This window comes from Myotis myotis, unplaced genomic scaffold (assembly GCF_014108235.1).
Source record: "Myotis myotis isolate mMyoMyo1 unplaced genomic scaffold, mMyoMyo1.p scaffold_m19_p_12, whole genome shotgun sequence".
NCBI classification, from domain to species: domain Eukaryota; kingdom Metazoa; phylum Chordata; class Mammalia; order Chiroptera; family Vespertilionidae; genus Myotis; species Myotis myotis.
Genome location: NW_023416316.1, coordinates 43581564 through 43596740, shown reverse-complemented (window position 1 = coordinate 43596740; position 15177 = coordinate 43581564). Strand labels below are relative to the sequence as shown.

The following is a 15177-nucleotide window of genomic DNA, read 5'->3' as shown; positions in this document are numbered from 1 at the left end:
GGGATGCAGGCCCGATCCCTGGTAGGGGGCATGCAGGAGGCAGCCCATCAATGATTCACTCTCATCATTGATGTTTCTCTCTCTCTCTCTCTCTCTCTCTCTCTCTCTCTCTCTCTCTCTCTCCCCCTCTCCCTTCCTTTCTGAAATTAATAAGAATACATTTTTTAAAAAATGCCTTTAGGGTACTCTTAGTGATACCGTAATACAATGTTTAAAATTAATAAAAACAAAACTGCGTCAGTCATCAGAAGTCCGATGAAGGATCTGGTGAAAAGGAGGTCACACTGACAGTGACAGGGTGGGCAGGAAGGAAAAAGACGCAACAGGTCAGGTTTCCAGGCTCAGCAAATAAACAGAGGACACGCAGTTAAATTTGAATTTCAGGTAAGCAAAATACTTTTACAGGCTCTGTCCACAGAAAACCTCAACTTCCCCTCGAAGATAAGATTCTTTCTGCCTGTTTTGCTCATTGCTGTGTCCCCAGTGCACAGAACAATGCCTAGCACGCGGTAGGTGCTGAGTGATATTATCCATACTGATTTAAGCGAGGTGGTATGGGCATGGGTGCTTGCTATGTAACTAACCTCTACCCATTTTGCATGTCGGAAATGGATCCTAATAAATTTTACAAATTACAGTATTAACTAACTGCTCTTACTTTCAAATCAGCACCTTTTATCCAATCTACCTGAAGGACACACTGGGGAAGTCAGGATATAAAAGGACTTGTGACTCGTCCCTTACCCAATTGCAACTCTAAGCTGGGACCTGAACGTGGGGTGATCAGTCGTCAGATGGCTTTGCAGCCGAGGGCACGGTGTGGCCAGGTGGTGTTTTTTTCAGCTGCTCTACTTTTTTTTGTTTTATTCTTAAAACCATGAACAGTGTTTCTTTTGCCAGTGCCCTGACCCCAACTTCTCATGGGATTTCTTCTCAAGTTCTATGGAGCCCAAAGCAGTGATTTTTCAGGAGTGGGGGTTGGGGGGAGGTGTGGGAGGACCCCTTTTGAGCATAACACATCTAGGGGAAGTACATATTTAATATTACACTGTATCTTTGGAAAATAAAAATAAAAATCATACCAATTACTCCACATTTAAAACTCCTACTAAACTACCCAAATAATTTATCTTTTTCTCAGGGGAAAGATTAGTAACCGGCCTTCACTAGCTGCCATAAAGCCCTCTTCATCCCATCTTAATCTGAGGCCTGTAAATTTCATGTTAATTTCATTTCAAAATAGTATATTTATAACGAGCATACACTTTTGCATTGTTTGAATTTGCCTGAAAAAACAACCAACAACAGTGGGTATTTGTTTTATAATACAAAATGGGAAAGGAAAAGGTAAAATTATTTTTATAAGCACAATCTTAGCTATGTGAAATATAGGGTGTTCCCAAAAAAATGTATACACAAACTTAGAATAATTATAAAGGCAGTGTTTATTAAAATATATTTCATTTTCAAAATTGAGCTATTAGCTGTTAAAGTATACACTGTATATACATTTTTTGGGGGACACCCTGTATATAAAATTTAAAGACTATATGAAATTACTACTAGTAATTCCTGCTTTATTTTTTTAGACAATGCTATACATCTATATTTTTAAATGTTCTATACTGAGCATCATATATATGTATATGTGCTGCCATGTATATTCAGATACAATGTATATATATTTTGATAGCTGTAAGTGTGGTTAAAGTAATTATGTACGACTGAGCCTCTAATCAGATTTGCTTACAGGCTTGCTGAGGTCATGGTGACGAGAATAAACAAAAGCCTTCCCTTGCCTGGTCCAGATACCTGTGTACATGAACAATCCATACCCTGAAGCCCAGAAGCCGCATTAGAGAGCTTTCCTTCGCATTCAAACTCAGTGCCCAGGCCCATAGGCAGGATACAGGGGAAGAGGAAAGGTTATAGCTGGATCGTCAGATTTCGGGAACAAGAGAAAACAGAAATCTCAGGAGAAGTCAAGTTGGACAATGAATTAGGGACAAATGGAGTAGATGTCTAAACCCTTGAAGACAGATATTGTCAGAGACTCCAGAGGGTGGAGGTTGGAATCCCCCCTCCCCTCTCCTCCCCTCCCCGAACTCCAAGCCCCACCTTCCTCTGAGCGTGGGAATGGAAGTGAGGGCAGGGAAGGAAGGGAAGGAAGATAACAGCATCGCTAGATTGAAACCTGCCTACAACTCTCAAGAAATTTCACAATGGACCCCCACCCTCCACCCTCTACCACCCCACCCACCCCCCACCCCCATTCCCAGAGCTCTGGATTCCTCAGAGAAGCCATCGCCCCAGAGCTACACTCCCCCACCAGCCCTACATTAAAAGGAAAAAAAAAAAAAAAAGAAATTCCACATGTTTCAGTCTCCTTCCTTATCAAATATTTCACTAGAGAAACCAGTAATAATCCTGACTTTTCTCACTTCACTTAGGTAACTTACTGAGCTTCCCTGAGCTACCACATAGGGATGATAGTGCTGGCGATGATGAGAACAATGTAATTACACAGCGTTCCTACGAGGATTAAGTATATAATGCAGGCAAAGCATCTTGGTCACTGTAGTGTTCATTACATGTTAGATACTGTCATTCATATTTATTGCTGACAGCAGTCCTGAGCAAAATTTAGAGAAGTCCCAAGAAGTTGGGCAGTAGAAAGGACAAGCAAAAGAATGGGCAAAATAAACAACTGACTTTATTTGGGTTTGGTTTTCAGCAAACTAAGCATTCTTGCCAGAGCGGATACTTCCAGCTCGGATTGCTGGAATAAAAAGTCACATATGTAGGCGCATACAAACATAAAACTCAAAATAGACTAAGGACTTAACTGTAAGACCTAAACCCACAAAACTCCCAGAAGAAAACATAGGCAGTAAACTATTTGATATCAGTCTTAGTAACATATTTTTGGGTATGTCTCCACGAGCAAGGTAAACAAAAGCAAAAATAAACAAATGGGACTTCATCTAAGAAGCTTCTGCACAGCAAAGGAAATCAACAAAACAAGAAGACAACCTACAGAACGGGAGGATATATTCGCAAATGATATAGCCGGTAAGAGGTTGATATCCAAAAACGTGTAAGGAACTCACACAACTCAATAATGAAAAAATAAGCAATCCTATCAAAAAATGGGCCGAGAACCTGAAGAGACAGTTCTCCGAAGAGGACATACAGATGGCCAACAGACATAGGAAAGATGCTCAACATCACTAATCGTCAGGGAAATGAAAATGAAAATCACAATGAGATTCCACCTCAGGCCAAAAAGTCAATAAGTAACAAGTGCTGGCGAGAGGTGTACTGCTGGAGGGACCAGAAATTGGAGCAGCCACTGTGGAAAACATCATGGAGATTCTCCAAAACTAAAACAGAACTATCATGTGACCCAGCAATTCCACTTTCGGGGATTTACAAAAAAAGGGAAAACACTAATTTGAAAAGATACACACTCCCCTATGTTCACTGCAACATTATTTACAATAGCCAAGATATGGAAGCAACTGAGGTGTCTGTCAATAGATGAATGGGTAATGAAGATACGGCACATATAGACAATGAAATATTACGCATCAATAAAAAGGAATGAAACCCTTCCCCTACTTGCAACCACATAGATGGACCCAGAGGGTATTATGCTAAGTGAAAGAAGTCAAAGAAAGAAAAACACAGCATGATTTCACTTATATGTGGAATCTTTAAAAAAATCAAGACAAGAAACAGACTTATACAAATAAGGAAGAAACTGATGGTTGCCAGACGGGTGGGAGCAGTGTGGGGTGGAGAGATGGGTGAAAAAGCTGAAGGGGAAATAGTCAATAACAGTGACAAATTTGCACAGCGTCAGATGGTTACTAGACAGTGTGGTGAGCACATCGTAAGATGTATAAACATTGAATCACTAAGTTGTACACCTGAAACTAATGTAATATTGTCTGCCGACTACAATAAAATAATGATTGCTTTGGGGGGAAAAAAGTCACATACGTGGGCTGGATGTGCCCACTTCAGGTCTCTTCTTTCTGCTGTTACCTGTAAAAGGACCCCTCTTCGTTTTACAGTTTACATACTGCATTTGTTCTATAAATTTACTCAAAATTTTATATAAGCAATATTGGGATATGCAAACTATATAGGTCTCCACTGTAACCACGGTGAGAAGTAGAATGTGAATCTTTATGATTCAGAACATGGCTTGCTGCATATTCCCCTGGCAAAGTCACTTTGGAGAGCATACCCTTCTCTTGCCCCCTCCCTTTCCCTTTGTGCAGCAACATCAAACACAACTGCTCAGGAGTAGATACTAGGGACTGGTTTTAAGCATCCAAACTCATTTCCTCTCCTATCCTTCAATCCCTCATAAAGAAGTACCAGGGGAGTATACATTACACATGCATCAGCATTCAGGGTTTTACATTTATCTTTCAACACTTCAATAGAATTGACTTAGGTAATAATTTACCTCACTGATTTCTGTACATAAAGACTTTAAAGATAAAAGCAAATTCTCTAAGAGATTAAAAATCAAAACAATGCCTCCCCCAATTTTAATGGATAGAAAATCGCTTTGAAATTCTAGTTATTTGGCAACTTGCTGTTATCTACCCATTTAGTGAAAGAGAAATTAGAAACTGGTTCGAACACAGATACACATACACACACACACACACACACACACACACTCCAGAACACAGTTACCTGAGGCACAGCCGTTAACCTTTGTGGTGTGAGCCATGCTGGCTTGAGTCCAACGACAGGTCTAGAAAGGAGTGAGGAGTCATGCAAATTTATGCACCAAGTTCCCAAATGCATTCAACCTGAAACAATAAAGAGAGCCCCATCAAAAAGGATCATTTAAAAGTATGTACAACACTAAATCTTAGATTTCCGTTTACAAGGGTGACTGCTAGGGGAGAGAGCAAGTCTGAAAGGGGGCAGAGAGCCCATGGCTCAAGGGGGTGGCGGCCCTGGACCCGCCATTACCGAATGCTAAGGGAGTAGTAACACGCAGACAGGTGCCCGGGCAGACAGGCACTGAAAGCAGGTCTCCAGTTAATACTCTGATGGGAAACAAGACTGGCTATCCAGAAACGAGACTTTTTAGGAAGGTGGTCTCCAAATGCAAATGACCTCCTAATGTGCATCATTCTGTAGCACTTCACAAACTTTTGGTTTTTAAGCTTATCCTCCTTTCGAAATGTTGGCTCAGCAGTTTCATTTACTCAAGTTCAACTTGAAAGCAGTTGTTACACCACATGGTCACATTTCTTAAAAAAGATGAACTTCACGGCAATTTTTTGAGATATCTCAAGTCTTTCACCTAAAACACAAATGTAAACTAGTTAATCCCCCTCTTAAAAACAAAAAATCTTCAATATTTCCCATTGTCCTGTTGGATAAATTTCATATGGCAGTTTTTTATTTTCCAAATGGCAGTTTTGAAATATTAGGGTTCATGTTGAGCAACATACTGGTATTTATTTTACATTGATTCTCTAGTAACAGTTAACTGAGATTACCGTAACGTTACTTATGTTACAATCACAGAATTTAAAAGAAATGGGGGAAAGAACAAGAATAGAAGAAAGCATTACTCCAACCTTTGCAAAGCAAACCATTATACAGACAGAACTAGTCTACTGTTCTAACCCTAGGCCCACAAAATCAAAAGAAATTGAGCTTAACAAATTCCAAGTTCAGAACTGAAGTGTCAATTTAAAAATCTACCATATGACTCCCAACAATAGAATGTTAAAATAACAACATATCCATATACACTGAAATCTAATGCAGCCATTGAAATCGTTTACAAGTTTTTAATCATACTGAAAAACACTCAAAGGACATTGATTTTAAAACTATCCTATCACAAACATAATTTCATTAAAAACATGTACCAGTACAGTATGTACACATTTAGGACATTTATTTAAAACAATTAGAAGTAAATACACCAAAATGTTCACTGCCCCAGGATGCGGTGCGATTACAATGTTAGCTCCTTTACTACGTTTGTAATAATAATAATTATTAAAAAGAAGCAGTAGATACTTCCTGTCAACTTTGTTTTTATTTGCTTTAAAAATGCTATGCAAAAAGCAGCTATCAGACTCCAGTCATGGAGATTCTAAGAGGTCAGAAATATGTAAATAAAAAAGGAAGGAAGAGGAAATGGCTGATCACTTAGCTTGTGAAATTTCCCTCACTGTTGGATGGATCTGTACAGTTCAGAGCTAACTACTGTGAAAGCAGCTCAGTGCAAACGCTAACGAACGGCTGCTGCCGACAGGAGTGCCCCTGCACGGCTTTTCCAGCTACAATGACTACGGCTCAGCTCCAGACCCAAAGCCGGACCTTCCACCGGAGGCCTCCAGGTCCTCGCCGGCCCCCAGTGTCCGCCTGGCAGCACACCAGGAGGGGAGAGGAGCTGCAAGCTCTCTGACTCTGTGGCAATCACCCGACATTCTGCTGGAAAGGGGCACTGGATCAGGCCCAGGGCATTGAACTTGGAGAGCAATAACCTCTGTGCACAAGCAGAGCCAGCTGAATCAGAGCAGGCTTTAAGGGTAGAGTGAGCATCATCTTTAAGAACAGGAATAGCCATACATATCTGACAAATGTGCCTTTGTAAAAAAAAAAAGCAGGAAAGAAAGAAAATAGACAAATGGGGACTGGGCGGACCGAAGGAAGGGGAGTGGGGAGATAAGGGGGCAAAGAAAAGAAACCCAGCTTCTGGAATTATTCAACGAATTATACGTTTAAAAAGCCAACAACAAAAACCTAAGTGAAATCCCTCTTTCCTGGCCCCTGTGGAGCCTGGTGTGTTTGTGCTCTTGCTTCATGGTGGCTTGTAAATACCACCATTTAAACTCTTGAGGGCGAGCAGAAGGCAAGAAGGAACAAGCTGCAGGGGTTATGGATGCATGAAGTATGTGTCAAGGTATGTGGATGGAGATGTGCCCAGGATCTTCCTAATCGAGCTTCATAAACGGTGGTCCACAGTTCGCTCACATTATTGGACCCCTTTCACCTGGCAGAAGATCTTTATCTCAGATTCAAATGAGTCCCCCCCCCCGCTCCCCCCCCCCCCCACAACTGAACAATAAAATCAAAATGAGGGGGAGCTTAAAATTAGGAACTACAAGCATATCAGTGGTAAAATAACAAGACACGCCTGCCACTGGGCGTGGACCCTGGCAGTGTTTGTGCAAAAACAAGTTTTATATTGTGTATCGATTTTCCTCAGGTACTGCTCATGCCTGACAGGTGGCCTCAAACTGGGAGGACTCTGATTCTTAGGTCGGTGTATTGTATAAGCCAGAAAAGCTTTGGCCAGGATCCGCTCTCTGTTACAGATCAATAAACGGCTTCTTTTCTCCCTCAGAGAAGATTCAAACCAGTAAATCTTAAGTGGTACAATGGTGGCTTAGTTCTGCTCACTAAGAAAGAGCACTTCTTTGAAAGGATTTAGGAAAATACATCAATAGAGAAAATAAAGAATTTGTCTTCTCTATTTATTTCAAGAGACTGATCTGCATTGAAGAACATGTTAGTGGCTCCCCAAGTACAGTGCAGAGAATAATGCAGAGATTATACGAATTAACCCCTAAATACTTTCCATTATTAGCTTAATATAATAAATATAAAAATCAGCTCAGAAAATAAATCAGCTCACTAGATCATTTCTAAGAACACATCAATAAAAACAAATAGATGAAACTGCGGTTTGCTATGTACTCCAGGCTAGCACTGCCAACCAATCAAATGCCATGTCTCGGTTAGAACCACGGTAATGATGACGGTGACAACACTGTCACCACTGTTGACGACAGCCAGTATATATTGTGCTCTTGCTGCTATTAGTTATTGGAATCTAAAACATAATCCACTTTAAGGTGCACCATTATTTAAGGTAAAAAAAAAAAGTTACTGGTGATTACATGATGACAAAATGCTTTTTTAAAAATTACATTAATTATAAGACACAGCCTCATTTCAGAAGTGTTACAATGTGAAATTTGTGCATCTGAGAATTGGTGCAATTATGTTACATTCAAGGCACTTTTTAAGGCACTTATTTAAACCTCAAAACAACCCTATGAAGTATTAGGGTTCTCTTTTCCCATTTTATAGATAGGAAACTGAGGCATAGGGAGGTTTAGAACTTGCCGAGGTCACACAGCTAGTAAGTGAGAGAGCTACATTTGGGGCTAAGTGAGCCCTAGAGCTCATGCTCCAGCCCCTGTGAGTATGAGATTTAGAGTGAGGACACTATTGCTTTAACAAGTAAGAACTTAGACACATAGGTGAGTGAGGTCCTCTTCAAGGTAGTCACCTGATGGATGTATATGCCTATTGCAAGGATGCTTTGCTCAAATCTTTTTTAGATAGAAAGTTATGTTTCAAAATTTATGTAATTGTTTTTAAAGTGACTGAATTTCCAATTTTATTCCTTGGGATTACATGTTTAAGAACTTAAAGAGGTACTTATATGGCACACAGGAAATGTCTCAGCACTTAACCATCACACTTCCTTCTAGACTCCACCTTTAGTCAGCTTGAGTATCGACCTTGTTCCTTAGATTCTGCTATGAATGTCATTTGACTCTTTCAAAAAATTAAGTACTTTTTCAACTGAAAATTTTGTCCACCACTGAGGACAGGCGGGAGGCTCCCAGTGGAATCATAGTACTTTCAAAAATGGATAGAATTAGACCTGGCTGGGTAGCTCAGTTGGTTAAAGCATCATCCCCGTATGCCAAGATTACCGGTTCAATCCCCAGCAAGGGCACTTATAAGAGGCAACCAACGAATGCATAAATAAGTGGAACAACAAATCGATGTTTCGCTCTCCTCTCCCTTCCTCTCTCTCTAAAATAAATGAAAAGAAAATGGATAGAATTATGGCAATATAATTAGAATAAGAACCTTGATGCTCAAAAGGACAAATATGACAGGAGAAACAATTTTGATGCGAAAGAATCTCCTTTATATGTCATAGTATTTTTTCTTCACTTAATGAAATTAAGGAAGCAATATAGTTTTACCTAAAATCTGGAAAGGATAGAACATACAAAAAATAATAATTTATTACCTCACAATCCTAATGTAGCCACTGTTACCACCTGAGGCTATTTCTTTTCCATATATTGCTTGACTGTATATTTTAATTACCTTAACATGTTTTAAAGACCTATAACATTCCAGAATGTGCACCAGCCATTTTTTCTGAGATATGAGAAAAACTAAAGTGCTGAGCCATTCCCAGAAGTTCAGACACTAGCACTGTGAAGCAGACAGAGACACAATGAAAGGAGAAAGCCTAGAACAGCTGTGTACACCATTTGATTCCAAGACATAGTATGGTCTTACTTTGCCCAAAAAGAATGAGAGTGGCCAAAAAATGTATTCACCAGAGACCACTAGGCCTAAGTCATAAAGGATAATTGAGTGTTTTTCAGGTTGTGAAAGATGGAAGGTCATTCTAGGCAGAAGGAACAGCACATGCAAAGGCAGAAGAAGAGAAAGTGCATGGCAAGGAGAAGTACAGTGGCTAGAGCACTGTCCACGTCCACGAGGGCTCAGCTGTAAATAAAGTGAACTGCCAGAGAGGAAGATGATGTCAGGAGACGGGGCGCTAGAGAGAAATTTGAAGGAAGTAGGTGCTACAAAAAAACAAACCGAAAATCTCTCTCTCTCTCTCTCTCTCTCTCTCTCTCTCACACACACACACTTTTACCCTAATTTAAAAAAATGCAAAGTTCATTTATTTCTTTAAAGAAGCCAGACTTTCAAAGACATTCAAACGCCTATCTAATGCATAATATACCGTCTATGAATGTCCACATATGTCTGTCAAGAATTTAATTAAAGGTAATTTATTTAAAAGTATGTTTTGTGAGCAAACTCTGGCCACAGCTCATCATCAGGTTACCTTCTGTTGATTTTGAATATTGGCTCCTACTAGAAGAATTGTGGTGAGTAATATTAACCAGCTCTTGGTTATTTTGCAGCCAAACTGCCTAATTATGACCCAATCCCATGTGGTTTCCTCAAATACAGCAGATTGTTTTCTTGGTATGGGTGGGGTATAGGTAAAGGGAAATCACAATTATCAATCCAGATCTAAATTAAAATTTTACCTGGATACTTGTTTGCATTGATAATGTAGGAAAATGGTTGGGTTTTACCCATGAGAGAAATTTTATGCTATGTTTGTTTGGTTTTATTTTAAAACTTATTCCTTTGAGTAACATATTTAAGAGGCTGAAGGAAGTACTTAAACCACAGGAACAATTTAAAATAAAGACAAAATATGAAGAAGGAAGAGTAAATAAGTTCATTCATTTAACAAATGAGTGCCTATGATGTGCCGGATACTGTTTTTGGCACTGAGGATATAGCAATGAACAGAGCAGACACCCACCTCATTCCTTTCCCAAAATAATCTCACCAAAGATCTGTGCTTTGGGCCCAAAGATAATTTAGGTCACAGTGCACTTCACAGATTAGCTGTATGAAAAGCCAATTCCTTACTTATCTTTTTTGCCTTATTTGAAAAGATTTCCTATGTTAAGCTCTGCCTCCCAGTGCACAAGAGTGGGCAGGAGTGTGTCCACATGCACTCGACACCATGGAAGCACATTAGTATCTCCCCAAGAGTGTGCCTAAGGGCAATGCTGTTAACGAACGGGTTAAAACCATCTCAGAGCCTGCAAATACTTTCCGAGCCATGCACTGGCTCTGCTCCAGGTGGGTTGCTGGGATCCACATAGCTTCCTGAACACTTAAAAAGAACTGATGCTGGCAGATTTTCTTTCCAGGAAATTTTCTGTGATGAAAGTTTATCAGATCATAACAAGCGAGGCTGAACACGGACTGCTTTTCTCAAAAGAAATAGGGGATAGACTGGAGAAGAACAGACAAATGAAAATTAGAATTATTGCCCTGACTAGTGTTAGAGTGTCGGCCCAGGCACCAAAAGATCAAAGGTTCCATTCCTAGTCAAGGGCACGTATCTGGGTTGCAGGGGCCAGGGTGCCACCTTCCCATTTCTTGTTGACTTTAGAGTAGGGGTGGGGAACGTCTGGCCCACAGGCCGTATACAGCCCACAAAATCATTTGGTCTGGCCCTGCCAAGGAATTAGGGGTGAGTTAATTAAATGTTTGACCAAATACAGTAGGTTAATTTTTAAGTTGATAATTTTGTATGGTCCACAAATGATGTTATAAATATCCAAATGGCCCTTGGCAGAATAAAGTCCCCCACCCCTGCTTTAGAGGAAAGTAATTTTATGACTCAGTTCAGTGTAAGCACATAAAATAGTCTTTGTTGACTTAGTTTGATTCATCTATAAATAGTTTAAAAACAGGCACAGCAGAAACCTCATTCTTGGTTTTATAAATTTGTCCATATTAGTGAAGTCTTGCTCTTACTTAGTAAGCATCCCTGGTAGAACTTTGTGAGTTAAAACATCAGTGCCTTTGCCTATTCAAATATTAAAGAACCAAAACGTAACAGACACAGATGTAAGAGAATTAGTTCAGGGTAGTTTGAAGGCTTTTGTTCATTTCCTATTTAAATTATTTAAAATATGCAGTTATTAATATTATTTACTGCTATCATGGACATTTTCCCTTTCATTCCTCTAGGGTTGGATTCTTGTATATTCTCTGTGATTACTCTTAAATTAATTAATACTATTAATGACAAGTCCAAGGGTGCCTGGGACTATCAGTAGATAAAAGAGATCATAACCTTCAAACCGGGGTTCTCAAAGTGTGGTCCCCCGACCAGCAGCATTGGTAAGGTCTTCTGGAAACTTGTTAAAAATGCAAATTCTCACATCAGCCCAGACCTACCGAATCATGAACTCTGGGGGTGGGCCCAGCAGTCTGCGGTTCAGTAAGTCCTCCAGGTGACTCTGATGTAGGCCAAAGGTTCTCAAAACCACTGCCTGTAAATATTAATTGGTTAATTGGGGGGGGGGGGGGGCGGGGAATGAAGTCATAAGGCACCTAGAGCCAGGAATGTCCTTTGATTTTATGAAATGGTACCCAGTGGATTAGAAAATATCCTCCAAGAAGCCTTAGTTTTTTCCCCACTAACTTATTGCAAAGGTATTGACTGGGCACTTAGCATGTAGCAGGGACCCTGCTGGGCACTATAGTGCTAAACAAAATAGTCTCAGTTCCAGCGCCTTGGGGCTTATAGACAGGAATTACACACAGACACACCAGTAAATTATTAGCAAATCATGCTAAATACCACGAGGCGGGGGAAACAGGGTTGAATGAGAATAATGGAGGCCAAACTCCTTGGGACTGAAGTGGAGGATCTGCAGATGAATGGGATGGGTGGTCTTTAAAGGCTTCTCTAGGGAAATAACACCGAAGATGAGGCCTGAGAGATGCCTAGAAGTGAGCTGCAGGATGTGGGAGATGAGAATAGTCCAGGAACAGAACGGAGCTCAGAAACAACGCTTCCACTGATTTTCTCCAATGGCATATAAGACAACTCAATAGAAGGAAAGTCTTTCTATTAAAAAATGGCGCTGCAGCAATTGGCCATGTAAAGGCAAAATAATGAAACTTGATCTTATCCTTTCACCTTACACAAAAATTAAGTCCAAAGAAATCATAGTCTTGAATGAAAAACAAAAGATATATAAAGCTTTCAGAAGAAAACAGAAATCTCCAAATTCTTGGAAAAGACTTCTAGAGACATAACACTGAAAGGAAGATGGATAAAAGTAAAAATGGAGCAGATGGTCTTCATCAAAATTAAAGTCTCTCTCTTTCTTTTTTTTTTCTATGAAAGAATGGCCTGGAAGCTCTGGGGCAGGATAAAGCTCTATGCATTTGAGCAACTGAGTTTATTAAGAGACGAAAAGAGCACCTGGGGCTGAGAGGAGAGGTGAGCAGAGGCGCCATTATGATATTTGTGAGGCCCATTGGCCACAAGAAGGAGAAGGGGTTTTATTCTAGGTGCAAAGTAAAGTCAGGAAGGGTTTCAAAGCCAATGAGTAACATAAGATAAATGGCCTTATTTCTCAATGTTTTGCTTAGGCTTCTTGCCATCTTTACGGAGAGATAGGTCGGGGCTGAAGAGCTTTAAAATTTTTATTTTCCACTATTTACAGCAGAAAGGCCCAACCATTCCTAAACAGAAACTTCCTAGATGTTCTTGTGTTTCCCCATACCTTCTAAGTTCCTAGTTATTTAATGGAAAATTAAAAGGGGGCAAGTGCCCAGCCCAGGAGGTATGTGCTGCCCAGCAGAAGTTCCCAAATGTTAAACAGTGTTATTAATACAGCAAATGCACTGCACCTGCAAACGGTTAGGTTATGGGAAAAGCTGAGACCAGAGAATGAAGAGGGCAGAAGCTGTTTCCATTGTGTCCCAGCTGCACTAAAGTGCAAGTGGCCCCTCACGCGTCATACAAGTTGTTCAAGCAAATCCTGAACGGCGTTTTCCTTTAGTTGTAATAAATCGCACTTAAGCTTTCCCCTTTTTCAAAGAGAAGACTCAGAACATTCTGTGCTTTTATTTTTTACTGTCAAGGGCTTCCCTCCTGGGACAAGCACACTGCTTTCATGACTCCGCAAAAGTCGTGCTGTTGCATGTCCCGTCTACCCTTGCTAGGCGGGCCAATTTCAGGGCGCGGGCTGGGGTGGGGGCATTGGCATCTGCCACAAAGATTTCATTTAGAAAGAGGAAATGACTAAAAACCCTATTTCCTGCCAGAGTCCCATCCCCCCTGGGGACATGAATAGCAGTATGATGACAACTTGACCGATGAGGCCACACCCAGGAGGGAGAGCCTTGTCCCCTTGGTCAGCATTGGAAGGGAGGACCCCTGGGGTGGGTCACACCAATTTCAATTGCCATCAACCACCTGACCCTTCTGCTGGGAAATGCAACAGGCTGGGGAGCCTACTCAGCAGCTGGGACTTCAATCCCTCCCTGCTTCCCCGGAGATCCTGCCTCTCCCTTGCCCCACTTCCCTTCCCCCTTGGAAAGGCTCTGAAGGCAATGTCTCAACTCCAGCTCCCTAGGAAAGTGCCAGAGGGTGGAACCTGCCAGAGGAAAAGCTCCCCCCCTAACCCAGGACAGAAAGGTTGGGCTGAAGCCAGAAACATGGGCTGAAGCCAGGTCCCAAGAAGGCTGACTCCCCAAGTGTGCAATCGGCCAGCACAGAGCCAGGTGCCACCAGCTCCTGAACTGAGGGCCTTGGGGATTACGGAACCTTTGGCCCCTGGGTGTTAACACAGAACTGGCTGGGTCTCAGGCGATGAGGTAGCTGGAAGGCAAGATCCCAAACTCAGAGTGAATAGTGAGATCTAGATAAAGGGGCGCGGGGGGGAGGGGGGGCGGCGGAGGGGGGTTAGTATATGTGTATCACACTAAATTAATCCACAAGCATTTGTTTGAAACTATAGGTAAAGGGGATAGGGAGAAGCAAAAACAAAAACTTATAGCCACCAAAGGAAGGTAAATGTTCACTAATGGAAAACTATTATTTCCAGTTTAAGGTGTCTGACATCTCATTGACATTGTTCTTATTTGTTCTGCACTTTAAAAAACTAACATAAAAACTGTTGCTAGGCACCTTCTAAGCCCCTTGCTATGCAAAGTGTGGTACCTAGGCCGACAGCAGCATCTAGTTCAGTGATGGCGAACCTTTTGAGCTCAGCGTGTCAGCATTTTGAAAACCGTAATTTAACTCTGATGCCATGTCATATATAGAAATTTTTTGGTCTTTGCAACCATAGTAAAACAAAGATTTATATTTTTGATATTTATTTTATGTGTTTAAGTGCCATTTAACAAAGAAAAATCAACCAAAAAAATGAGTTCGCGTGTCACCTCTGGCATGTGTGTCATAGGTTTGCCATCACTGATCTACTTGGTGCTGACTTGTTTAAAAAGCAGAATCCTGGGTCCCACTCTAGACCTACTGAGTCAGAATCTTCAGCCTAAGGAGATGCCCAGGCGATATGTAGACACAGGGATGTTTCAGAGGCATCGGCTTAGCCCTATTTGCCTCATCAGGCCTCATGCTTCCTAACCGGTTACCTTCCGTCCTGAGGGCCCACAGCAGTGGCTCACTACCTTGGCCTATCACTGAATTACAGCCCAGACCCCACCGCAGGCCAA

General features: G+C 41.1%; 1 protein-coding gene across 2 annotated transcripts in view; it reads right to left on the bottom strand.

The window, feature by feature from the left end:
* Positions 1 to 15177, bottom strand: part of KANK1 (KN motif and ankyrin repeat domains 1) — a 190460-nt gene that overhangs the window by 59421 nt on the left and 115862 nt on the right. For both annotated transcript variants that reach the window (XM_036330932.1, XM_036330933.1), the window contains one exon: positions 4717 to 4835. In XM_036330932.1, coding sequence (XP_036186825.1) covers positions 4717 to 4753 — 37 coding nt within the window. In that variant the 5' untranslated portion in view covers positions 4754 to 4835. The remainder of the gene's footprint in view (positions 1 to 4716; positions 4836 to 15177) is intronic.